This window comes from Eublepharis macularius, chromosome 14, assembly GCF_028583425.1.
Source record: "Eublepharis macularius isolate TG4126 chromosome 14, MPM_Emac_v1.0, whole genome shotgun sequence".
NCBI lineage: Eukaryota > Metazoa > Chordata > Lepidosauria > Squamata > Eublepharidae > Eublepharis > Eublepharis macularius.
The window spans coordinates 48,136,478-48,164,241 of record NC_072803.1 but is presented as its reverse complement, the minus strand read 5'-3'; the positions used below and the strand labels follow the sequence as shown (position 1 = coordinate 48,164,241).

Genomic DNA, 27,764 nt, shown 5'->3' with positions numbered 1-27,764 from the left:
ACATAAAGAGCTCAGATACATGGTTCTTTCTTTCACGTTTGTCCCTCACAACACTCCTGTGAAAGAGGTTGGGCTGAGAGAAAGCTGAATCAGTCTTCTGATCACCCAATAAGTGTCAGTGGCCGAGTACAAATGTGAAATTGGGTCTCCTAAGTCCTGGTTGAGCACTCTAAACACTACACCACACTGGCTCCCAAGACAGCGGATGTTCCTCCATAAACACCAACTCCAGCTTCCCGTCCATTCTCAAATCCAGCAAAACACTTCATCCTCATCTTCAAAGACTATATCCTGCAACATCCATTCCCTGTGACCATCCCCCCTCCAGCTCTGCCACTCTCGGCCATCCAAAGATCTTCTCCCACTCCCTAAGAAGAGCCTAAATGGATCAGACCCAAGCATCCTGTTTCCCCACAGTGGCCAACCAGATGTACCATCAGGCCCACAAGCGGGTGAGAGCAGCCAAAGCTTCCCCCAATTGTTCCCCTCACCTCTAGAAATCAACATGCAGTGTACATGTCCTCTGAACATGAAGGTCCCATTTAACCATCATGGTTTACAGCCACAAGTGGATGCAGACTCCATAAATTTGTCTGAACCCCCTTTTAAAGCCAGCTATGTTAGCAGTCATTAGTACATCCTGCGGCAGTGAGTTCCACAAGTTAAGAATGCTTCCAGTAAATAAGCGTCAATAAAGAAGTGACAGAAAACGGGGAGGGAGAAAAGCAAGACCAGCATTTCTTGAACAGACAAACATACCGGTCACCAAACATCATAGGATCACTAAGGCACTGCGTGCAAGCTTCATGGAACCATTGCCGGCAGCGGTAACACTGCAGCATCTTCAAGTACCATCTGGGGAGAAACAAAACAAAACTAGATTGGAATGGTAATGAATAAGGATTATTGCCACCAGAACCATGTACACACACTGGCTGCACATTATTTCTACTGTCTCACCCTCCCGTGCCAAAATATAAAAACTGGAAACCCCTGGAGGGGAAAATGTCAGGCACAACAGGCTTCTCCCTATTGAACATTATTTATTTAAATATTTAGATCTCACTTTTCATACAATGGAGACCCAAAGCAGCTTACAACAACTTTCTCCCCGTCTCCATTTTATCCTTGCAACAATAAACCTGTTCAGTAGGTTAAGCTGAAAGGGAATGACTGACCCAAGGGCACTCAGTGAACTTAAAGGGCAGAGTGGAGATTTGAACCTGGGATTTCCAGATCCTAATTCAAAACACAAACCCAGTGCTGCTGAAGGTGAAGTGGTTAAGTAGTTGGGCTGCAAATCTGGTTCAAACCCCACTACTGCCATAAACTCAATAGGTGGCCTTGGGTAAGACCAGGGCTTTTTTTCAGCAGCAACGCAGCAGAACGGAGTTCTGGCACCTCTTGAAAATGGTCCTATGGCCGGTGGCCCCGCCCCCTGATCTCCAGACAGAGGGGAGTTGAGATTGCCCTCTGCGCCGCTGAAGCGGTGCAGAGGGCAATCTGAATTCCCCTCTGTCTGGAGATCAGGGGGTGGGGCCACTGGCAATGTGACCATTTTTGCTGAGGGCAACCCACTGAGTTCCACCACCTCTTTTCCCAGAAAAAGAACCCTGGGCAAGACACTCCTTTCTCAGCCCCAGCTCCCCAACTGTATTGTGGGGACAATAACAACATTGACCTTGTTCACGGCTCTGACTGGGGTCCTGATCTATCTAGAAGAGTGGTATGTAAGTGCCGTTATTTCCACAGAACCCTGGGGTTCCGCAGGGCATCATCAGGGGTTCTGCAAGAAATTGTGGAATAAATAATTGAAAATTCTGAAAAGGCGCAAAAGGTTTGACATATCCCTCAAAATACTGTGGCTATTAAGGTCATGTGTACTTGTTTTACGTCTGCGTTCATTTCGTGTTGCTACAGAGCCGCCAGAAAGGCAAGCCAGGAAAAAAAGAACAGCACAGAAAAATAGATAATACAAAAAAGCTGGCAGAGAGAGAGTATACACACAGCTTTTTACAAATATATTTTCTTGACAATAATTTAGCCGTAATTGAATTGTGCTCCCCACTATCTATTTTTTCTGGCCTTTAAACATTTTTATAGGTAGGGGTTCCTTGGGATTTGAAAAACCAACTTAGGGGATCCTCCATGGAAAAAAAGTTTAGGATCACTGCTCTAACCACTGTACCACAATGGCTTTAATAGTGACACCTGACATCTCCCGACAGCCCAGCTACTGCCCAATCATCTCTCTTTTTGGGCTAGCTTCATTCAAACCATGAGCCAATCAGCCTTACTCGCCAGGGCCTCCACAGTAACAGTAACACTGCTGCTGATTGGTTCTGTGAGGCGAATCCCACTCTAGCTGCTCCGGGTTGTATGACAAAACCATCTTGACCATTTGCAGGGTCCTGGCGATGGCTCCTTTCTTCAGGGCCCCACCTTTCTGTGAAAGCAACAGCCACAGGGTCAGCATCCTGGGAAGAAATGCTTTTTATTCATACATCTGGAGTGTGTCAAAACATTCACCCCCCGTTTAAAGAAGTGCCTCTTAGCTGTGAACGGGCAAGAGGGGAAGAAAGCCACCTGCTGTCCAAGTCACACCTGGGCCGTTTCCACACTACTTACCTTCATCCGGAACGTCGCGGAAAAAACCACGGAAGATAGCGTCCTCTCGTGCAAGTTTTGCAGGACATTGCGCAGAACTCGCGCGAGAAGATGCTATCTTCAGTGGTTTTTTCGCTATGTTTCGGATGAGGGCAAGTAGTGTGGAAACGGCCCTAGCCTTGGGCTTTAGTCATGCAGATGTGGCCAGAAGATTTTCTGTCAAAAGCTTACCCTCCCAGGTTTTTGATTGTTTCAGTTTCTGATGTCAGACTTATGTCCATTAATTCTTTGTCAAAAGGACTGGCCAGTTTGTCCAATGCAGAAAGCGGAGGGGCACTGCTTATTACATGAGAGGATGAGCAGGGGTATGAACCCGAGATCGTACGGCTGATGTCATTGGGTCCACTGATGATGTTACTTGGATTGATATGAGAGGCAGCCCGGGGGCGCGCGTGCGCGCAAGGATTGCCCCAGGTGCGGGTAACCCTGGCACCGGGGCTGCCCAAAGGGCAAGGAGGGGCAGTGCTTACAGGTCAGCGGGGCTGTTCTACCACAGGTACAAATAAGAAAGACGTATCATTTCTGCTGAGGAGCCTAATGAGTAGAGTATTGGACTAGGACTGTGGAAACCCAGGTTCAAATCTCCACTCAATGCTGAACCAGATGTTACATGTGTCCATCACAGGGCCTTAGAGCGAGATGGCAGCTGCAAGATTCCTACAGGAGCTCAGTTCCGAAGTGCTGGAGGAGCCTGATTTGGACTGAGACTGCAGCGCAAGGGGCCCAGTCCAAATCAAGCACTGCAGCACTTCAGAATTGAGTTCCCACAGGGAATTTGCAGCTGCCATCTGGCTGTAAGGCATTACACATAACGATCATGTGTAACACCTGATGACTAGTTTGGGCCTCAACTATGATGTTTACTGGGTAAAGTTGGGCTGTTCACTCTTTCTCAACCTAACCTAGCTCACAGGGTTGTCCCTTTTATAGCCGCCAACATTGATTGATACTATTATATCATGTGGTAATGAGTTCCACAAGTCAATTCTGCAACGAAATACTTCCTTTCACCTGACTTGAATTTACTACCCATTGTTTCAATTTCTAGTGTTTTGGGAGAGGGGAGAGAAAAAAAACTATCCATTTTCCCCACACAATGAATAGTTTCATAAACTTATCTCATGATCCCCCCACCAATTTGCTGGTGGGAAAATAAGAAAGGAGGGTTGTTACTTCTACATCCTGCTTGCTAACATTTCAGGAGCACCCTGTTGTCCTCTGTTGGAGACAGAATATTGGATTTGATCAAACTTTTGCCATTCTTGGGAATACTGTAACCAAGCAGCTGCCAAATAAGACACGCTCCAGCAAGAAAGATGACAGGTCACATCATACCAATTCCATCACTCACCCGCACAGCCAAGGCGAAGATGCACCTCCGGCAGAACCAAGGCGTCACCAAGGAGCCTTCGCAACTGCCCACAACTGGAATGTGACACTGTTGATGATAACCTGAAGGGAAGAGGTAGAGTTGTGTATGTGAAAGCGGAGGCCAAGCTCCTCCTTCTGGTGGGAGGAGTTACAAGCGGATCCACCAGAGCAGCTGTTATTTTTGCGCAAAAGACTGCACACTCCAGATGGCAATAGCTGCTTGAGCACTGCTTCATATTCATTTGGACATCAGTATTCTCTTATCAAGTCACAAAGCTGTGGCCAAAGAAGGGACAACATAATACGCAGCCAGGGAGCCTACGGAACTGTTTGGACAAGTGGCGGCAGCCTGGCGCATGGATCATCACATTAAAATGGCACATTGGGTTTGCTGAATTACAAGGGAGCTTCTCCCTGGTGATGTTCTGCGCCTCAGTCTCCTCGTGAAACACACTATGATCCCCCCCCCTCCCCGGGACATTTGTTCTTACCTAGACCACATTTTCCGCATATCAAGATGTCATTTAAGGGGCCTGTCGTCTTTCCAAGACAGATGTTACACTTGGGTTCTTCACCTGGTACGCCAGCTGGAAGAGAGGAAGAGATTAGTGGGTAAAGGGATGGAGGGTTCCTATAAACCCAATCCACATCTTTACAAGAGTGACACTTTGGCTATTTTCCCCAGACAGAATCTCTTGCCACTCTACTAACACCTGCATTGGTAAATCGGGTGGAGCTCCTAGGACTTCAGAGGGATCCTCACACAACAGTCTTTGCTAGGGTCTCACACAAGTGTGCGTGACACACCAAGAACTTTGTGCTTTCACTGAGAGTACCCATGTGAGGTTGCTCCACTTCCTTAGCCGCACTCGCATCTCAGAACAGGAACGAGCTGTCTGGCGGCAGTCCACAAGCTAACCATGGCCCACTGATCGAACTCGGGCCAATTTAAGGGTGGACAATCAGCAGTGCTCACAAACACAAAGGGATCCACCCTGTTGTCGATCTCTGCAATGCTCTTTGAATGCTGCGTTTTTGTGGCTGTAGACCAAGCCATTCCTTACTCCTTTATATCTTCCCTTAAGTGGTCCATTGGAAAGAGGAGGGGTACTGAATGTTAGAGCTTTGCAAGGGAGACCTACACTCAAATCCCAGCTGAGCCACAAAGCCCATTAGGTGACCTTGGGCCAATCGCCACACTACCTCACAAGGTTGTTGTGAGGATTTAAAAAATCAAAAAAGGCAGACCATGTAAGACTGAAGTTTGCCTGCTTACCGTTTCAGTAGCTCTTACCAAAGGGATAAGACCAAAGACTCACCATGCTGGATGTCCTTCCAAAGCACCCAATATTTGGAATTATCTTCAAAGGTCACCAGGCAACTTTGCTTGGAGCCACTCACCTACAAAAGAGGAAACAGCAGGAAAGTCCACAACTGCAGTGAAGTCAGAGCCAGTGGCAGGAGAGCCGGCAACACTTGGGGCAGTAAAAGGAAGGTGCCAGTGCAGCAAAGGGGCGTGGATCATTCGCAGCCATCAGTAGCCAGAAGCTGACATGCCTGGGCTAACTCCAGCTGGGTCAAAGACCATCTCCTGGCAGCAACCCCACAGGGGCTTGGCTTCAACATGGCTACCAGCGGCTAGCAAAGGCCTCTGTTGCTTAAGATGATATTATATCTTCATCTGATCATGGCTACAGAAGATGGCGGGTAGGGGTAGGGGCAGATCCCAGAGGGATATTCTAGGATCACCTCCTGAATTGCCAGCTTTCATTTATAAGCACTAGCAATACTCAAGCCCTTTTATTTACAATGCTTTAAGAACAAGCACACCAGGAATTCACCACCCAATTGTTCAGTAAGGGCTGAGCCACCTGTGATGTTGGGAGAGACTGATGTGATTCTATAAAGTAGTTACTAGGAGAATGTACAGATGTGAGCCACATTACTGGGGAAAGGCAGGATTAACTCTTGTCTCCCTCCAACACAGTTAATTTCCCTCATTGAAATCCCCCCGCCCCCCGCCGGTGGCTGCATTTAGCTGTGTTAGGGGCAGGGCTTTTTTTCAGCTGGAACGCGGTGGAACAGAGTTCCGGAAGCTCTTGAAAATGGTCACATGGCTGGTGGCCCCGCCCCCTGATCTCCAGACAGAGGGGAACTTAGATTGCCCTCCGGGCTGCTGAGTGGCGCAGAGGGCAATCTAAACTCCCCTCTGTCTAGAGATCAGGGGGCGGGGCCACCAGCCATGTGACCATTTTCTCCGAGGGCAACCCACTGAGTTCCACCACCTCTTTTCCCAGAAAAAAAGCCCTGGTTAGGGGGACAAGACAGGCAGAATACAGATCTCTCTTTTCCCCCTGAAAGCAGCCCAAGGGAGGATAGCTCTGATCAGTGTAACTGCATTGGGGCAGGGGGTAGAGTTAAACCTTCCCTTTCCCCAGCACTGTGGCCACAATCCACATCTCATGCAAACAACCTGCAACTGCTTCTTCTGATTAAAGCACAAGTTGGGGTTCTGATCACAGATCTCCAAATGTCACGAGCAATTTTGTCCTGAGAAACAGATTCTGTTACCCAGTTAAAATTGTATTTCTCTTTAATGCAATTAAATAACTTAATATTTGAGCTGTTTGCATTTCTGCCCTGGTTGTTCTGAACTAATCTACTGTCCCTACAAAATTTCTGGCTACAAGCCTATCCAGAGGCATACAATTGAGCAAGAGGGATGCCATAAATTACATAACGTACATTACAGTTCACATGGGCTTGCACTAGATTCCTTGCACTTAGAACACGCAAGGATTAACTACAGAGGGCATTGGACACATGATACTAGCATCCTCCATGTTTTATTTGTTTCTCTGAACTTGACTTTTAAATTTTTAACTTTAAATTTTATGTTGTTTTTCTATTTATATTTACACCAGTAAATCCACCTGAGTTGATTCATCACAGCATGAAACCAAAGACTTTTACAGCCTATATCTTTTATGTTCATTCTAAGTTCTCATTGATACTGACACTGTTCTTTTACGTACTTTGTAGATTCATTTAGGTTGTTATTGTGCCGGTTATGTACCGCAATAAACATTTTGGATTTGGAATTACATATGCTTGAAAAGTTTGTGAACATTTTTGGGGCAGTGTTCTCAGGCAGGGTCTATTTGACCCTCTGACTGGGAAAATTCCCACAGTTTACAACTTTGCCGGAACATGTGGAATCTGATTGGCCCCTGGCGTCACCTGACCCAGGATTAGTCGGCAGCTGCCATACCACACCCTGACCATCAGCAGTGGTGGCGCCAAAACACAGTAGATAGCAGTTTTCTCCCCTAGCAAACTATGATGGCACCAAAAGTAAGACAACCGTATCCTTCTGCTGGAGTCCCTGGTTTGAAAACCCTGATGACTAACAGCTTCTGCTCAAACAAAGTCCAATCCAAATTATCAGCTGCTTAGACTCACAGGGCTCAAAGTTAAGCCACTTTAAATACCAGTGGCTGGAAATGGGAAAGAAGCAGATGTTGAATTCTCCATTGCAATCAACAAGTCTAAAATGTATTTAAACTTTGGCTGGATTGCACTCATATCCTGAAGAACAGAAATAAAAATCGCCTACCTTGCTAAGGTTCCCAAGAGAATAAAGGAAGTATTGCTACCTTAAGAGGATAAATGGATTTTTTAAAAAAGAGATACTTGATCTTACCCTCTTGATCTTCCCAAGGTAGTAGAGCCCATCAGTCCATCGGCACAAGACATACTGCCCTTCCGTCAGCTTGACCATCAGCTCTTGTCGGCCGCTCTGATCCTTCATGGAAGAGACGATGGTTGGTTGCTGAAGATGTGCGGGACCTGCATAGACGTGCTTAACACTGGTGCTCTCCATGAGCCCAAGTAGATGCTGAAGGTAAAACACAAAGAATGGTGGAATGCATGATAGAATGTGGAACTCACTGCCTCATGAGGCTCATCAGGAAAATTGTTAAGACTTCTTTTAAATTTTGAAAGCAGTGTCCCTTCTCCTTGACTTGATGATTTGACGTTTTAATTGGTGCTGTTGGGTTTTTTAGCTGGCTGCTGATTTTACGACTGAGGATTATTTTACTGGCTCTGAGTCTGAGTTAATTTTAAATTTAATATATGGCTGTTTCTGTCTATTTTAGTTGGGAATTAGGTTGCTGTTTTAGATTGTGCATTTGGAAGAACAGCATAGTAGCCCATCAGTTGGAGTCTGATAATCTGGGCACATTCAGTTAGCTGGAAGGGGCGACTCTTGGGGCTTCTGTCTCAGGTAACAGGTAGCGTTTCCTAGTGTGCGTTGCCTGGGATTGATCCTCCGACCTTCTGCATACCGGTCAGGTGCTCTGCCAGCGAACAACGGCTCTCTCCCTGCCAGGTTAGCAACCGGATCCCGAGTCCGATTCTTCGAGGCATTTAATAGGACCCAAGCCATATCGTCTGCTGTTTTAGCCATCAAGATGATACTCGCCAAGGAAAGGATTTAGACAGCAGTCTGCCAGCAGGATGACATTTGCCTCGATTTCATCACAAAACCACAGCCTGCCCTGACCTCTTCTGGTCCCAAAAGCGGAGGATCCGGCCAGTTAGCCAACAGCAGGGACCGGATGCCAAGATCTATTTTTAATCTACTTTGATTTATGAAGAATGTGCATTTTAAAAGCCAGCAAGATCAGTTCAGCCAGAGAAAAGATAATGCCTCAGGATTGGCCTCAGGCAATTTGCCACCCCTTATATTGCGCAGATTGAGAGGGGCTGACTGGCAACACATTGCAACCACACACAGATGCCGCAACACCCATCCCCAGTCCCCAGCATGCCCTGCAACACTGCTCTGGCGTCAGCGTCACCTTCCGCCAGCCTCTCCAAAACTCTCGGCAGTTTGCTAAGTGAGTTGCAGCTTGAACAAAGGAGCATGGAACACGGTGCCAGCAAAGGGAAGCAGAAACAAGAAATGAAGGCTATCCCCACAAATAGTACCAACAGAAAAGAGAGAGAAATTTCTCGTGGGAAACAAACCAAGAATTAATATACTTTTTATATGATATTATAAGGTAATTTCAAAGGCAATTGCACGAAAATTATACAAACTGTTTATATATAGCCAATAAAGATGTCCAGAGAGTCTATCATCTGTGTGTATTCCTCAATGTGTATTCCTTAATCGCAGTAATATCACGGTATGCAGATGAGTCTTCACAAAGTCTTCTCATATAAATTCAGCCAAACAGCTTCTCATATGCATTCAGCTTGGAATATAATCACAAAAGTCTTCTCATATAAATTCAGCTAAACAGCTTATCATATACATTGCCACGCCCAATCTGGGGCCGGCTACAAACAGATTTCGTCCCCTTCTTCAGGGGCGTGGTTTATAGCTGTAAAAAACAACATTCTTACTTTAATATACAATAACCAACATTTAAGTATTATTGCAATCCCCCAAGCGGAACTGACCTGTTGTATTCACACAGCATAGGGTATTTGAATCAATAATTATTGTGGAAACGTGTGTCTCCAGTATCACAGTCACAGCAGCTGTATCTTCTCCTGCTTGTGGCCAAACCCTTCAACTGCAGTTTAAATCACATACTCATTATCCAATCTCAAAACTTTAAAGCAACATAACTGATTATAAAAAACAATTCAATGATAGTTCCGTATTGAGGCCGTGCGGTCTGATCGTCTGCAGAAAGACAATCCAAAATGCTTCCCTCCTCAGTAGCTTAATTTGATTTGCATGTCCCTTAGTTACAACCTCCAGTACCGCTACTTTAAAGGAATTTTCTTCATGACGATGCTCGATAAAATGTTGTACCAGGGGTGCTTCCATTACTCTGTGCCTAATTCTAGACATATGTTCAAAGATCCTAGTTTTCAATGGTCTTATCGTACAACCCACATAAAAAAGAGCACAGGGACATTCAAGTAAGTATATCACACCCGATGTGTAACATGATGCAAAGTGTTTAACTGTCAGTTTCCGTTCCTTAACAAAAATCTCCTTCCCCTCTAGCATAAATTTACACAAAGTACATCGGCCACATTTAAAATTTCCCACAGGTAATGATGTTTCCTGAAGTTGAGTGCGCATCATAGCATGAACTAAATCATCCCTTAGGCTCCTGGATCTTCGTAAACCACATAACGGTGGTTGTTCACATCCCGCAATCTCCTCAATGAGGGGCCAATGGCGAGCTACGATTCTTTTAATTTTATATGTTAAGGGTGTGTAGTCCAATGCCCATCTAATTCTTTGATCTGGTAGGGCTTCCCGAGTCTGAAATAGTACAGATCTATCTATAGCTCTAGCCTTAGAAAAGGCTTGAGATATAATTTTAGATGGGTAACCTCTATTAGTAAACATTCGTTCCATCTGCCTACCATCCCTGTCGAAATCAGTTATTGTGGTGGAATTCCGTCTGATACGCAAAAATTGGCCATATGGTATATTTTGTCTAAGGTGCCGGGGATGGAAGGAACCAAATTCCAAATATGAATTCCGATCTGTCTCTTTACTGTAGGTTCTAACCTGTATCTTTTGAAAGGCATCCCGATATGTAACTACATCCAAAAAATTGATTTGGTTGGGGTCTGACCGCCAGGTGAATTTAACATTCGCATCCCGTTCATTAAGCCATTTACAAACATCCGGTATCTGGGCAGCTCCCTGAAATAAAAAATATAAATCATCCAGATATCTACAAAAGAAAACAATATTACCCCTGAAAGGGTTGATGTCTTGTAAAATGTGAAATCTCTCCCAACGGGCCATAAATAAATTTGCGATGCTGGGTGCCACCGGGGACCCCATAGCAACGCCTTTTTTCTGGAAGAAAAATTGATCATCAAAACAAAAATAGTTTTTTTCCAAAACTAAATCGAGAAATTGTAGTAGGCAAGATGATGGGATAGTGTTTTCTGTAGTTGTAAGAACTTCTTCTACTACCTCTCGGGCTTCCTGATGAGGAATGATGGTGTATAAAGAGTTAACGTCCATCGTTAAAAATACTGTGTCCTCCGACAGGGTGATGTTCTCAACTTTTTTAATGAAATCACGTGTATCATGCAATAGACCTTCAATTTTAGTAATAGCCGGTTGTAAAAAAGAGTCCAATAAGATTGCCAATGGTTCCAAAATTGAGCCGCAACCAGATATAATTGGCCTACCTGGCGGGGGCGTTGTTTTCTTGTGAATTTTTGGAAGTACATAGAATAATGGGATTCTAGGTGAAGTAACCTGTAAAGCATAATAGAGGGTATCTGTAATTTCCCCCATCTCCCTTGCCTCATCCAAGACAATCTTAATTAGGTCTTTAATATGATTAGTTGGATCCGAAGAGATCCGTGTGTAAAAGGTGGTATCCCTAAGCTGTCTGTGAACCTCATTAACATACATATCTTTATCCATGATCACAATACCCCCGCCCTTGTCGGCAGGCTTAATGACAATGTTAGCGTCGGAACGTAAGGTTTCAAGAGCCCGTCTCTCTAACCGAGACAAGTTGTGCCAAGTACTGTAAGGTTCATTTTCTAATTGAGAAAGGTCCCTAAGGATCATATATTCAAACGTGTCAATACGGTGATCTGAGACCGGCGGCACAAAAGATGACGGACCCTTTAATTTCCTAAGTAGTAAAGACTCTCCCTGAACCGGGGTAGTCGGCTGAGATTGGAAGAAATATCTAAGTTTAATAAGCCGAACCAACTTAAATAGGTCTACTCGTGTCTGAAGTGGTTGGTATTTGGGGGTTGGGACAAATCCCAATCCCTTATTGAGAACAGCTATTACTAATGAATTCAGCTCACGGGAAGACAAATTGAAAATTAAACTTTCATCCGCGTTCTTTGGAATGATTTCTTTTTGCCTCTTTCTAAAAAAGATGGTCGTTGGTTAGGGTAAATTGTTCTAGTTCTAAGATTCCTGCTGCTAGGACCCTCATCACCCGAGCTGTCAGACACCCCCGATGTTTCCAAATCTGAAAAAGTGCTAACAGGATTTTGTAAATGGCTTAATGAACGGGATGCGAATGTTAAATTCACCTGGCGGTCAGACCCCAACCAAATCAATTTTTTGGATGTAGTTACATATCGGGATGCCTTTCAAAAGATACAGGTTAGAACCTACAGTAAAGAGACAGATCGGAATTCATATTTGGAATTTGGTTCCTTCCATCCCCGGCACCTTAGACAAAATATACCATATGGCCAATTTTTGCGTATCAGACGGAATTCCACCACAATAACTGATTTCGACAGGGATGGTAGGCAGATGGAACGAATGTTTACTAATAGAGGTTACCCATCTAAAATTATATCTCAAGCCTTTTCTAAGGCTAGAGCTATAGATAGATCTGTACTATTTCAGACTCGGGAAGCCCTACCAGATCAAAGAATTAGATGGGCATTGGACTACACACCCTTAACATATAAAATTAAAAGAATCGTAGCTCGCCATTGGCCCCTCATTGAGGAGATTGCGGGATGTGAACAACCACCGTTATGTGGTTTACGAAGATCCAGGAGCCTAAGGGATGATTTAGTTCATGCTATGATGCGCACTCAACTTCAGGAAACATCATTACCTGTGGGAAATTTTAAATGTGGCCGATGTACTTTGTGTAAATTTATGCTAGAGGGGAAGGAGATTTTTGTTAAGGAACGGAAACTGACAGTTAAACACTTTGCATCATGTTACACATCGGGTGTGATATACTTACTTGAATGTCCCTGTGCTCTTTTTTATGTGGGTTGTACGATAAGACCATTGAAAACTAGGATCTTTGAACATATGTCTAGAATTAGGCACAGAGTAATGGAAGCACCCCTGGTACAACATTTTATCGAGCATCGTCATGAAGAAAATTCCTTTAAAGTAGCGGTACTGGAGGTTGTAACTAAGGGACATGCAAATCAAATTAAGCTACTGAGGAGGGAAGCATTTTGGATTGTCTTTCTGCAGACGATCAGACCGCACGGCCTCAATACGGAACTATCATTGAATTGTTTTTTATAATCAGTTATGTTGCTTTAAAGTTTTGAGATTGGATAATGAGTATGTGATTTAAACTGCAGTTGAAGGGTTTGGCCACAAGCAGGAGAAGATACAGCTGCTGTGACTGTGATACTGGAGACACACGTTTCCACAATAATTATTGATTCAAATACCCTATGCTGTGTGAATACAACAGGTCAGTTCCGCTTGGGGGATTGCAATAATACTTAAATGTTGGTTATTGTATATTAAAGTAAGAATGTTGTTTTTTACAGCTATAAACCACGCCCCTGAAGAAGGGGACGAAATCTGTTTGTAGCCGGCCCCAGATTGGGCGTGGCAATGTATATGATAAGCTGTTTAGCTGAATTTATATGAGAAGACTTTTGTGATTATATTCCAAGCTGAATGCATATGAGAAGCTGTTTGGCTGAATTTATATGAGAAGACTTTGTGAAGACTCATCTGCATACCGTGATATTACTGCGATTAAGGAATACACATTGAGGAATACACACAGATGATAGACTCTCTGGACATCTTTATTGGCTATATATAAACAGTTTGTATAATTTTCGTGCAATTGCCTTTGAAATTACCTTATAATATCATATAAAAAGTATATTAATTCTTGGTTTGTTTCCCACGAGAAATTTCTCTCTCTTTTCTGTTAGCAAAGGGAAGCAGGAACTTGTTTGACCTGCCTTAGATGGAATCAGACCATCGTTCCAGCTAGTTTAGTGCTACTGTCTATTGAGAGTGGTTCTCTAGTAAAGAAATAGTAGAGTCCAGTAGCACCTTTAAGACTAACCAACTGTATTGTAGCATAAGCTTTCGAGAACCACAGATGCATCTGATGAAGAGAGCTGTGGTTCTCGAAAGCTTATGCTACAATAAAGTTGGTTAGTCTTAAAGGTGCTACCGGGCTCTTTACTATCTTGCAACTACAGACTAACCAGCTAACTCCTCTGGATCTAGCAAGGAAAGGTATTGCCACCTGGGCCTTTTAACTAAGGATGCTAGGGATTGAACCTGGGACCTTCAGAATACAAAGCTGGTCCTTTACCTCTGAGCAACAACCCCATCCACTGCAGGGCCCTCCTCCTGGTGTTTTAAACGGTTTCAGTAGTCAGCTGGCCCTAACTAAAAACTTCCTAGGCCTGGGCTTGCTGGATTTTACTGAATGTGGTGGAGGTGGGGGTTTCCGTACAAGGCCAGGGAAATTTGAGTACCTGGCAGATTTGACTACCTGGCAGCCCAGTTACTTCAGTAAAAGTAACTGGGCTGCACCCCTCAGATTGCACACTTCTTTGCCAGCACACCTATGCATCCAGTTGTTGCCGCTGCCATCAGTCCAGCCATTCACTGTCTGTGTTCCAACAGAGCCAGTGCGGCTTCTTATGGTCTGATAAAGTAGCCACCCTCATTCAGCCCTCAAGAGAGCTAGGAAGCTGAAACACACACACACACAATTTCCAGGCCAATCCTCTTTTGGGCTCTCCTACTTTGTCACGAGCCAACACCACTGAGTCGCAGGATACGGCCATGGACAGCCTGCTGCGTGTTAAAAAAGCGCGGAAGAGGCAGGCTGGATTCCAAGATGGCTCGCTCCTTCCACATTGGGTTCCAACCTTCGAGAACTGCCTTGGTTTTCCAAGAATAAGGTCTGGAGTTCATCCGATTTTCTTTTCAGACCTGTTATTATACAATAAACCAACCCAGGAAGAGTAAAATCTCTCATGGCTTGACTTTTTCCCTTATCTGGCTTTTCCCCCCTTTTTGGTCTGTCCTTGATTAACTCTCAGAACTCTAGGTTTCATTGCATTCCTTTGTTAGCAATTGTAGCAAAGAGGCCAAGTTATGAATCCAGAAGTCCTGGGTTCAAATCTCATCTTTGCCAGGAATTCACAAAGTGGCCTTAGACAACACACTCTCTGCTTCAGAACACACACCCTGCAACATGAGGGTGCTCGTGCCAGCCTACTTTATAGGTTAATTGCAATGATCACAACTTGATAGAGTAAGCCTCTTGAACATTCAAACACTCTTACCATTACATTCATTTGCCCTTCAACATTAGACAAGCTGAGCCCATGTACCATAGCCCTCAACATTCCACCTGTCAAACACTTGGCAGGCTGTGAAACAGCTAGACAGCATGCTGTAGTGGTTTCAGTGTTGGAGTAAGATCTGGGAAACCCAGGCCCTGATCCCTTCTCTGCCAAAGAAGCTGACTGGGTAACCTTCAGCCAGTTACACTCTCTCAGCCTAACCTACTTCACAGGGTTGTTGTGAGGAGGGAGAACCATGTATGCTGCCCTTAACTTCTTGGAGGAAGGGCACAATAAACATGCAACAAATAAATACATACATAATAAAAAGGTTGGTTCTTTGGTTCAGGAAAACACAAGTGAGGCCAGCGTGCCTGTGAAGGCCAGAATCTCAGTGCCTACGGAGACTTAAAAGATGCCCTTATTGACCAGTTTACAGGCTCAGCAAGAGGGGATAATTTTTATTTATTTATTTATATCATATTTGTATTTCGCCCTCCCCAAAAGCAGGCTCAGGGCGGATAACAACCTTAAAATCATTTTAAAACGTTCCATATTAAAACATTAAAACATCATCTAAAAAGAGCAGCACTCTTTGCCTGGCAGCAGCAATACAACTATTAACAAGCGATACAGCAGTACAACTAGATATAGCAGCACAGTAACAGCAGCTGAAAAACAAACAGTGATGGGCAGCTTTCACAGGGACAGGGGTAGATGTTGCATCCTCCGGCCAGCGGAGACCCAACCTCAGCCATAAGCCTGGCGGAACAACTCTGTCTTACAGGCCCGGCGGAAAGATAGTAGATCCTGCCGGGCCCTGGTCTTAGTAGACAGGGCGTTCCACCAGGTAGGAGCCAGGACTGAGAAAGCCCTGGCTCTAGTCAAGGTGAGGCGGGCCTCCTTGGGGCCAGGGACCGATAACAATTGTTTTTCTCCTGATCGGAGGATCCTCCGGGGAATAGACGGGGAGAGACGGTCCCTCAAGCATGCTGGCCCCCGTCCGCACAAGGCCTTATAGGTCAATACCAGAACCTTGAACCTGATCCGGTTCCGATCCGATAAAACCTTGGCACAGAAAGCCCAGTAATCCCCCAAGTCCAACACATTCAGAGCTCAGCGTGATATACTTGCAAGCCTCAACGTCCAGAAGCCAGCATCAAAATTACTTCCTTCTGACCTTCCCCTGCACATCTGAAAGATCCTAGCACAAGGGCTGAAAGATAACCAAGAGAAAAAAACCCACACCTATAGGTTTGTTGCTAGAAAGCTTTTGTGCATAAAAGCCAGAAATTGGCACAGTTGCCAGAAATTTTAGAAGAAAACAGGAGTCTTCTAGGTAAAAAGTTGCAGTCGACGTTTCCATTTGTATCAACTGTGGAACCCCACACAGATGACTCTACGCCATGCCCTCTAGAGTGACAGGTTGTTGATCAGGGAAAGTGCATTATTTCACACAGATCTAGAGAGGACTTGTGTGGATGCTCCAAAACACTCCACTCTGGCCCTGTTCAGCCTTGAGGCAGAGCAATCGGCTCACCTGACAGCACTGTCTCTGGGGACAGACCTCCCACTGCCTCTTCTGTGTGGGCCCCACCTCCTGACTTGCCCAAACTCCACCCCTCTGCCCCTCCCAGTAATAATCATCCTAAATGTTTATATAGTGCTTTCAGTGTTTGAAATTTATCTTATCTTGCTTATCCTTACAACTGACAAGGTAGGTCCAAGTACCAGAACCTTAAAATAACCCCACTAAAGATGAAATCCTTACCTGGAACCACGATGAATCTCACACCAGACAAGGAAGTTCCTTAAAGGAACAAAATTCCTTAATGATGGACAGGAAACAGAAGGTGGACAGGTGGGTGACAAAAAGGGGGGGGATGCCATGCACAGCCTCTGGCTGGTCCCTTCTCCCTCCCCAATTTTTTCCCCTTTTTCTCCCATCTTTTACCTTGTGATGCAGGCCAGAGCAAAGAACCTCCAAACTGGTCCCCAGTATAAGTTGTCATACTATAGCATCCTCTTGGAGCCAAGCTACAAGTGATGAATGACACTTGAACAGCAAGTGAACAGATTCACGTGTATTCCTCCCTGTTCAAGTGGAGAGCAAGTGAACAGGGAGGAATACACATGAGTCTGTTCACTTGCCATTCAAGTGTCATTCATCACTTGTAGCTTGGCCCTTGACCTGAATCATGCAACCCTAGCACAGCCATTCTAGGAAATCTGAGCACAATATACATGCCCAGCACCGTTTTCAAGACACTTCTCCTCCATATTACAACCTTGTAAGAGCCAGTTTGGTGTAGTGGTTAAGAGTGTGGGACTCTAATCTGGGGAACTGGGTTTGATTCCCCACTCTTCCACTTGAAGCCAGCTAGATGACCTTGGGCTAGTCACAGCTCTTTCAGAGCTCTCTCAGCCCCACTCACCTCACAGGGTGTTTTGTTGTGGGGATAATAATGACATACTTTGTAAACCACTCTGAGTGGGCATTAAGCTGTCCTGAAGGGCAGTATATAAATCGAATGTTGTTATTATTATTGTGCTGTGAAGATTAGATGGGATGTGAGAAGATGCCCTTTCCCATATCTTTATCTTTCTCATGTTGCCATTTTTTGGAGTCCCCAATTCATTTGCTTCACTTGGACCATTTTGAAGTGTTTTTCCTTTTATATGCACTTGATGCAAAAATGGCAGTAACAAATGCATAAATTAATTTGGGGGGGGGGGGGTGATGGGACAATAATTCAGAAAAGGCTAAAGGGAGACCACAACATGGGGGGCTGAGTCAAAACAGGGGGATTATGAAATTTGGTGGCATCCTTAGTTATATCTAGCAGGTACAATTTTTAGAAAGATGTGCCATGCTGAAAATGTGCCCCAAACTGGCTGCTGATTGACTGGCCTTGAATAATGGGGGAAATCTTGACCTTAGCATCTGTGGCCCAAAATGATGATGCATTAGAACATGTAAGCAATACCTTGCTGGATTTATCTAATCCAGCATCCTGTTTCCAGCCAGATGCCTCCTGAGAAGGTTTCGAAAAGGACACGAGGAAGGCTCCGGTCTTCCCTGTTATCTGTCCCGAGTTATCTGATACCCAGAGGTACAATGCCTGTGTACATGGAGGTTCCATTTAGTTAGCATGGCCTTTGACAGGTCTATGGACAGGTCTACCTTGCATCCTTATTAGGGAGGGAGAGATAAGTGTTAAGTTTACCCTCTGCAACTTTGCCTCCCGGACGATCGATCAGGAATTTCCTCTCCTCACATACCAGTCCTCTTGAATCTACCCTTATTTCCCTCTGCACTGTGTACAAATTCTCTCTCACACTTTTTACTCTCTGCAAAATGTAAGATCTCCCGCGTGTAATTGACGATGAGCCGGTCACCCACCGTGCTGTGATTGGTCGATTCAAAAAATCCATGCAAAACTTTTAAAAAAATCCATTTTAGGCCAGGTGGGGGGAGCAGGGGTGTAACAACACACGAACTGTCTAGTCAAACCGAAACAGGCAAACATCTCCAGCGGGGCAGGGAGGCGAGAATCGGATGCGGTCGCTAGAATGTAACTGACACACAGAAACAAAACTGCAAATATTTTAAATCTACAGTGAAGCGGGGGAGGGATTGTACCCGGCCCGGACGAGAATTAAGTGAGGGATGAGGGTTAATTCCCAAATTTGCAAGTCGACCTGCAAGTGCCAAAAAAAACCCCTCTCTCCGTCCCCCATATCCCTCCCCCCCTTGCAAACTTTGCAAATTCATATCTCTGAGCTATTTTTCCATACCGAACTTACTTTCATTTTGGAAACAGAAAGACACCCTTCTCTCTTCTCCCTCACCCCCGTATTCCGCACCCCGAGCCTGAGGCACTCCTACTCAGAAGTAAACTCGCACCGGCTTCAGCGGGCTTACACTTCCACCTAAGTAAGCCGTGCACAGAAGTTTTTAAGGTTCAGTAACTGACGTTTCCAGGAAAGGACTAGCAATGCCATCCCACACACTTTTACTCTGAAGCAGGTTTGAGTGCAATGCAACTTACTCCCAAGGAACCGCGCGTAGGGCTGCAACACGCAAGCCAACTTCTCCCGACCCAGTCCCCCAAACTTTTCCCAGTAAAAGCTGAACGCTTCAGTTTTACTCCCCTCTCTTTTTGACAAGCCCCTGCTTTTGGATTTGAAAGTTTCCAACGAAGCCCCGCTTCCTTCTAAAGCATTGGCAAGCGAAGAGGTGTAAGCGGCCCCTCCTCGCGCTTTTCTTGCAAATCGGCTTGACACCGCCCGCAGCCCCTCTTACCGATCGCTGGGTCCGTTCCCCCTTCGCCTCCGCTCGGGATCAGGCAGCGTCTTGCTGCATTGCAAAGGCCGGGAGAAAGTGCAAGTGAGGGGGGGGGGGATCATGCAGCTCCAACTTCCCGGGCCCGGGGGGGGGGGTCAGCGGGTGGATCCCATCCCCGCCCTCGGCAAGGTGCCTCTTCCCTCCTCGGCGGCTGTTACCGAGCCGAGATGCAGGAGATGCGGGGCGCCATTTTTCTCTGACTCTTTTTTCCCGCGAATTATTTACGTTTTGCTTATGTAATTAGCGCGGTCCCCGCCTCCCCCCTTCCTCCGCCGGGCTTCATCCTGGCGGTAGCGCAGCCCCTCCCGAGGCTCGATTGCAACACGAGCCTCCGGGCAGCCCCGAGAACCTCCAGGCAAAGGGGAAATGGAAAATGCCTGCCTGCGATGACTGCACTCCTGTGCCGGGCAGATCACGAGCCTCCAGGTTCAGGGGCAGTATACCTCAGAGTTTGCTAGGGCCAAACAGCCAAGGAGGACCTGCTTGCGGGCTGGCCACAAAGTAGCTTCTGATGAAGGCAGGAACCCCTGGGCATCTAAGGTGCAACTGGACTCGAATCTTGCTCTGCTGCTGCAGACCAACACAGGGCCAAACTACAAGTGACTAATGACACTTGAACGGCAAGTGTATTCCTCCCTGTTCACTTGCCCTCCACTTGCTCTCCACTCAATCCACTTGCCCTTCAAGTGTCATTCATCACTTGTAGCTTGGCCCTCAGTAGGCTCTTTCTATTTAGGCAGCAAGAAAGGTGCATAGAAGAATCCACAATTAAAGCCATGTAGCTGGAAAATTACAAACAGTGCCTAGGTTTAGTAGTCATCGTATAAATATCTGGTTACAATCCTATCAATGACTCATAAAGGCATGTGCAATCCACTGTTGCAGCTGGTCATATGCATCCAAAATAAATATCATTTACTGGCAAAGTTCACATCAAATATAAATTCTTATATCCAGTCCACAATAATACATAATCAACGTGCTCCCAGTGATAAACCATGTTTCGATGGACACATCTTCAGGTATGAATTGATCAAAGCTGTGGTGGTGACATGTTTCTTCAATTCGCAGTTAAAGTTCAAGTGACTGCACTAGTTCCCAGTTTGTACATTCAAGAAAGCAACAGCTTACTGATACAGAAAGTTCTTCAGACTTTATGACGTTGTGCCACTCAGCCTCTGGGCAAAAGCCTTCATCCCTTCTGAAGTTGGCTTTATGCATAGAAGAATCCAGCAGGCATGTTCTCCAGGGCCATATTAACCCATGGCCAGCCCCTAGGCTTTCAGGTCTTTCAGGCCCCCTGGGCACTTCAATCTTTCACCCCACTACAGGTGACAGCCTGACCCTGGTACGGCAGGTACTAGACCACAGTACATAGCCCTATATCCATTTTGAGGGTCTCCTGAAGAAGTCTATTCACAATTTTAAAAATATTTTCATTGCACAAGTAGAACTCTTCAGGAAAGCACATTACAGTTCAATACTGTAATATTTTGAAGTGAATAATTTTTTTAATTATTTATTAAAATATATAATTTATGGATAATTGTTTTAACATAAGAGACGATTTGTTTCACTTCAATAAGGAAGTAGTTGATTATCTTATTAATAGAGGTTATATAAGAGAATCAATTAATTGTAATTTATGGGGGGGGGCTCAGCAAAAAAAATTGATGGGCCCCTAGTCCCTGCGGGGCCCCTAGTTAGCCTTATGAATAATACGGCCCTGATGCTCTCAAATAAAGGGGTGGATGAGCACGATTCCAGTCCATAGCACCTTAACTAGATTTCCAGGGTATGAGCTTTCCAGAGTCAACGCTCCCTTCCTCAGATGGGCAGGTGAGTGTGTAGAGTTTTTCTGGAAGTCATGCCAGTCTAGACTGGAAGTGATGCCTGTTGAACTCTGACTAGTGCACAAATAAAGAACTTCTGCCACAGAGCAAATAAAAGAGTCACATTCTGGCTGACTGAGAAACTCAGTCTAGGTTGGGGTTATAAAAGCTATTGTGATAGGAGCGGGCTTCCTTTTCCACTGTTGGCGCTACCAAGGGCTGGGAGCAGAAGCAGCCTTCCCCCTCCATGGCCCAGGGTGCACCACTTTATTTGCTCTCTCATGTAAGTGACTCATTGCCATCCACTCCTATGACAGTTCCTGAGAACGGTGGTGGAGTATGTGTAAATCCTCCCTTTCGTTGTTGACGCTGGTTATTCTGTTCTTTTCTGGCTCTGCAGGAAGGTCCAGTATGGGCTCTCTCTGCAGAGATGGGACACATGAACACCCTTTTTGCAATATATAAATCCACCTTTCACACACACACATCAGCAATGATGATCACACACTTTTCTATTATTATTAAAAAGCCAATTGGTTTACCCTTAATTCAGCTTCTGATACCTCCCACCTACACCCTACACCCCTGATTCTCAAAACAGTATGGTTTAAATATCATCAGACATCATAAATGCTGTAAGAACATAAGAAGAACCCTTCTGAATCAGATTAATAGTTCATCTAGGATGGTGTCTTGTATTCCACCGTGGCCAACCAGGTGTCCTGAAAGTCTCACAAGTGGAACACGGCATTCAAACTTTCCCCTGTTCCCCCCAAAGTAACTAGTACTGCCTCCAGACATGGAGGTTCTATTTTATTATTATTATTTTTATTTATTAAATTTATAGTCCGCCCTCCCTGTGGACGGGCTCAGGGCGGACTACAACATACAGATAAAAACACATTGATAAAACGGTACATTAAATAATGATAAAAGCCAGATTTAACAGCATAAAAACAAACTCTGCACTATGTTCTGACTCTGCACTATGTCCCAGGTTCACGTCACCCTTATTCTATGGACTTATCTTCCATATGTTTACCTATTAAAGCCATCAAAGCTGTATCATTGCACCTTGTGGCAGCGACAATTGCATGTTGTGTGAAACAGTACTTTTTAATATCCTGAAACTACTACCGATGAATTTCATTCTGTACCTCCTATATTCTTATTTTTATTTATTTTATTTTATCATATTTGTATTCTGCCCTCTGCTCAGGACAGATAACAGCATTAAGAACATTTAAAACATTCCATATAAAACATTTAAAAGCATCCTTGTTTCTTTAAGGAGGAAAAAGATCTCTCCCTCCCTCTCAGTTTCCATATCATGACCCTCTTTTGGGAAAGCCCTGAACACTTTAGTCTTTCCTTACAGGGAAGATGTGTCGGTCCTCTGGGTTTTGGTAGAGCTGGAAAAGGTTTAGAAAATGGTCAAGGAAAAAATAAAATAAAAAAGACCCAATGAGAAAATGGCAACATTTAGGAGCACTGCAAACACCCAGACTCATAGGTTCACTTGGCAGTCTTTAAGACCATCACTCTGGGCAGATGTGTAGTTATCCAAATCACACCCTGTACTACACACCCTCATGCATTCAGAGATGCCCTGCAAGGCTTGCAAAGAGAACATATACGCTCTCCCACAACTGAAGCTTTTGAAGACTAGAACTCAACTGTTTTCATTGGTGGGGGGGGGAGTGAAAGAGCATAATTGCACACAAATACTCATCACATTTTATCAGGCTAATTTTTAAAAAGATAATTCCAGAGGGGTAACGCCGTAAGTCTTGTTTCTGGTCACAGATCAAACAGTACTCCAAGTAAGGAGCATCTTCAATGCCATCCTCTATTTGTTAAAAATCGGAATACTTTTATTCTTTTCTATAAAATTCATGATTGTATTAGGATTTGTGAAGAATAATACTCAGAAAAAAACCAGGTGCACCTTTAAGACTTTTTAAAAATTTCCACAGCTGTATACATTTTTTAAAAGTCTTAAAGATATAATAGACTTTTGCAAGTTAAATACACAGTCTACGTGCCTGGTTTATCTTTGTCACAAAAGATGGTAAATTTGCATGCTACAATCTGCAAACCAGTATTTATCCATTCCATATATAAGCAAATGAAAAGCAAACTGGTTTACTGTATAGAAGTGTCTTTTAATTTCAAGAATTACTGAAATCTACTGACATCAAGAGACCGAAGTGTACATTTACACTAGATGGATAGATATTAAAAAGTGTCCCAGTAGATTAATTTTAAACCAAGCCCTCCACCTCTCCCGCAGTCCTATGTCCTGCTTGTTTACCTAGATTGTCTGCACCTAAATCCAGCCCTTCTCCTGGGTCATTTTCTGCTCCATCAGCAACAGCAATCAAATGATCACATTTGGAAGAAAGGGTTCATCAGCTTTTTTACTTACGGAGATAGGTTTGCAAGTGCAAAGATTGTAGAACTAGATTACCCAACCCACGGCCACCCTGTGGCCTTTTTAGTTAACCCGATGACTATTCCAGGCAGGATTTCATTCTCTCAAGCAATTAGCTACCCAGTTTTAAAAGAAACAGATTTATTTTGTGAGTTAATCCAACTCCCTGTGTAGATACCATCTTTTTAATGCAAACAGCTGGCCGTCATATCACATGGATTTTGATGCTGTACAAATCGTGTCAGATGCTTGCAAGAAAAAGCTCATCAGAACCAGGGCTTTTTTTCTGGGAAAAGAGGTGGTGGAACTCAGTGGTGGAACTCAGGACCGCACAATGACGTCACTTTGGGTCAGCTGGAACAAGGGGGGAGTTTTTTAAAGTTTAAATCGCCCGCCGCAAAAATGGTCACATGGCCAGTGGCCCTGCCCCCTGATCTCCAGACAGGAGATCTGGAGATCTCCACTGGCGCAGAGGGCGATCTAAACTCCTCTTTGTCTGGAGATCAGGGGGCGGGGCCACCGGCCATGTGATCATTTTCAAGAGGTGCTGGAACTCCATTCCACCATGTTCCAGCTGAAAAAAAGCCCTGATCAGAACCAATGGACCTCCCAGGAGCTCAGGGCAGCCAACCCAGGTCTCCCCACCTTTGTTTTATCCTCATAACCATCCTGTAAAGTAGATTAAGCTTCTTGAACTAGTGGGGATTTGAATCCCTGGTAGTTCCCTAGTCCAGCTCTGTTCCCATAGTGACTACTCAAGCAATGCTCACAGGGCTCAGGGTGCCAATCATGCCATCAAGGACTCATTTGCCCGCACATCTTCTGATATGATCATGTCTGAGCAATGCCCTTCTGCCACGTGCCTTGGCTGGATTGGATGGTCTCTGCGCAAGTGAATAAATGAACTCAAAGACATTCAAAGCAAAGACACTCCAAAAGCAGTGGGGGAGCATGTTAGCCTATCTGAGATTTAGCCACAGATTCAAAAGCTGCCACGACGAGTCACCAGAAGAGTTTCAAAGGGATCTGCTAGTGAGAAGCTGCTGAGCTGGAATTCATGAGCAAGGTTATCAAAGGGTTCAAAGGGGGCAAAAAGCTGGCTACAGAAAGAAAAAGCTGACAGGAGCCCCCTGCTGCCCCCCAGAGTGCCATTCTAAGCAGAGTGAGACCTTTCTAAGCCCATGGATTTAGAAGGTTGTCATTCCACTTAGGGTGTCCATGGGCTTTAGCCCACAGAAGCTCATGCGAGTGTAAAGATGTGTTTGTCTTTCATCTGGAATGCATTGCTACCAAAATGAGTTGTCCCTCTTGATGGGGACAGGATGCCCCTTACTCTGCCATTTCATTAGACGATGTGACTGATTTAGATGGTGGCTGGGGATCTCCTGGAATGACAACTGATCTCCAGGTCACAGAGAAAATGGCTACTTTGGAGGGTTGACTGTATGGCATTTACTCTGCCAAGGTCCCACCCCTCCCCAAACCCTGCTCTCTCCAAGCTCCAACCCCCAGATCTCCAGGAATTTCCAAACCTGGAGCTAGAAACCTTAGACTAGTTCACACCTATCCAGTTGGGATCTGTTACTGTTTTCATCTATGCTCTGCAGTGCCACATTACACACCTGTCTTGGAAAGCCAAGCTTGCAGGCATTCCTTCATATCAACATCCAGTCCCTCTTCACCTGCCCTCCCACTTTGTTTGCTTGTTCCCATGGATTTCTACTTTTGACAACCGAGACTTGAGTCTTCATGCATCGGATGAAGTGGATTTTGGCTCACAAAAACCTCTGTTAGTTTTTAAGATGCCCTGAGACTGTCATTTTCATTATTCTTCCTCATGCTTTAAAGACTCGAGCCTGGTCAAAGAAGATGTGACAGCTGGGGCAGGGGGGCACTGATTCAGATGCATGATGTTATCCTTGGCTGGCAGACATAGCCATACACAGATATCCATATATGGGTAACATGGAGGGGAATTCAAAAGGCTGTCAGTTGCAAAGGGTTTTGCAATTTCTGCGTACAACATAGTACCATTTCATGCATTTAACAAAGAGGTTCCCAGGCCCTGGGAGCTGCTGATGTCACAATAAACCAATTGGCCTTTAAGATCCTTTGTCATTTTTACTCTTTGGATTAAAGCTTGATAGCCAAAACTGAGAGCTCAGCAGACAGAAAATTAAGAGATGAAGCCTGGAGAAGGAAAGTATTCCTTGCTCGGGACCAATTCAACACGTGGGGCCCTGTGCGTCTCCTCCCATGGAGGCAACAGGGCCCCAGCAGCAAGGATCAGACCCAGCTGGCAGCGGTGTGGGTCTGGGAGGCAACAACATGCGCAAGCCACACTCATCATCCCCCCCTACACTGTCTCCAGGGGGAAGCAAGTCACGCCCTCGGGGCAGGTGGGTGCACTTTCCTCACTATGGTGCCCCAAGGGGTTGCCTGGGTAGGAAGCTGGCCCTACTCTTGCTGAATTCTGCCAATGGGTCGCTTTTTCCAGAGTAGCATCCTAGCCAAGAGCGTTAGCTGTGAATCAAGAAGTCATACGAAGCTGCTTTATACAGAACCAGGCCAGTGGTCCATCCGATGCAATGCTGTCTACTCTGATTTGTAGCAGCAGGAACGGACTTTTCCCAGATATGCTTCCTGAAATCTATTTGGGGATTTTCTGCATGTAGGGCACATTTAGAGCCCTGTGGCGCAGAGTGGTAAGCAGCAGTACTGCAGCCCAAACTCTGCTCATGACCTGAGTTCGATCCTGGCGGAAGCCGGGTTCAGGTAGCCAGCTCAAGGTTGACTCAGCCTTCCATCCTTCTGAGGTCGGTAAAATGAGTACCCAGTTTCCTGGGGGTAAAGTGTAGATGACTGGGGAAGGCAATGGCAAACCACCCCGTAGAATAACTCTGCTTTTTTTAAAAAAATACTTTAGATTATACTGCCGGGTGTGTTTGCCACTTAAGGACATAAGAAGAGCCATGCGGGATCAGACGGAAGGCCCATGTAGCTAAGCACGCTGTTTACACAGTACTGGACCAGCTGCAACAGCATCCTCCAGCCTATGCTCCCCAGCAACTGATATAAAGAGGCATACAGCCTTTAATATTGGAGGGAGTAGATACACATCATGACTAGTAGCCATTGATAGCCACATCGATGGTTGTTGTGGATTTTCCGGGCTGTATAGCCGTGGTCTTTGCATTGTAGTTCCTGACCACGGCTATACAGCCCGGAAAATCCACAACAACCATCGTTCTCCAGCCATGAAAGCCTTCGACAATACATCGATAGCCACATCCTTCATGAGGAAATTCCTGTACATTTGGGGACATTGGCTAAAGAGGCAGGAATTTTGGAAAGGGAGGGATCTCACTGGGATGTGATGCCATAGAATATGCCTTCTGAGGCCACCATTTCCTCCAGGAGGACTGATCTTTGTAGTCTGGAGATTACTTGTAATTCCAGGAGAACTCCAGGTTCTCCTGCCTGGAAGTGGGTAACCCTCCTGCTTTATTTTTTCCTGCTCCTTCTTAACATCTTGGTTTTCTACTTGGTTTTTATCCACTTTCAGATGGAAGTTCCATTTTATTATGATTTTGTATTTGTTTGTTTTTTACTTTTCATGATCTGTCTTTGAGTGCCTTCACAGCCAGAAAGAGGGATGTGAAATATTTAAATAAATAAATATAGCAGCCAGATCATCGAAAAGAGCAGCAGCTCTAAAGAAGAAAAAATAGTGGAAACTCAAATAAGACACAACATGCTTTTGACTATGCTGTTGAAATTGTCCCAGTGTGTATCAAGCAACCAGGGAAAGACGAGCACAAAAGTAAATTTAAAAGGCTAAAATATTATTCAGCGTCATCCTTGGTAAGATTCCAAAGGGGTAGCTGTGTTCATCTATTGTAGCAAAATAAAACAAAAGTTCGATGACACCTTAAAGACTAACAATATTTATTTCAATATGATCTTTCAAGAGTCACAGATATGGGGAGATTAAACTCAGAAACTTACTTGAGGGAAAGTCTACAAGAGTGAAGGGAGAAGGAGTTAAAGC

General features: G+C 44.9%; 1 protein-coding gene and 1 long non-coding RNA gene across 4 annotated transcripts in view; one reads left to right on the top strand and one right to left on the bottom strand.

The window, feature by feature from the left end:
* Window positions 1–19,493, bottom strand: part of PHF19 (PHD finger protein 19) — a 33,398-nt gene extending 13,905 nt beyond the window's left edge. For both annotated transcript variants that reach the window (XM_054998359.1, XM_054998360.1), the window contains exons 1-7: window positions 19,406–19,493; window positions 7,742–7,936; window positions 5,358–5,439; window positions 4,530–4,625; window positions 4,019–4,119; window positions 2,298–2,446; window positions 760–855 (exon numbers count right to left, since the gene is read on the bottom strand). In XM_054998359.1, coding sequence (XP_054854334.1) covers window positions 760–855; window positions 2,298–2,446; window positions 4,019–4,119; window positions 4,530–4,625; window positions 5,358–5,439; window positions 7,742–7,921 — 704 coding nt within the window. In that variant the 5' untranslated portion in view covers window positions 7,922–7,936; window positions 19,406–19,493. The remainder of the gene's footprint in view (window positions 1–759; window positions 856–2,297; window positions 2,447–4,018; window positions 4,120–4,529; window positions 4,626–5,357; window positions 5,440–7,741; window positions 7,937–19,405) is intronic.
* LOC129342534 (uncharacterized) lies at window positions 12,609–13,681 on the top strand. Of its 2 annotated transcripts, none has more exons than XR_008598221.1 (2): window positions 12,609–13,244; window positions 13,453–13,681. It is a non-coding gene; the product is annotated as an uncharacterized LOC129342534 (long non-coding RNA). The 2 variants fall into 2 exon arrangements; XR_008598220.1 differs by having other exon boundaries at window positions 13,324–13,681.
* Window positions 19,494–27,764: the final 8,271 nt, after the last annotated feature.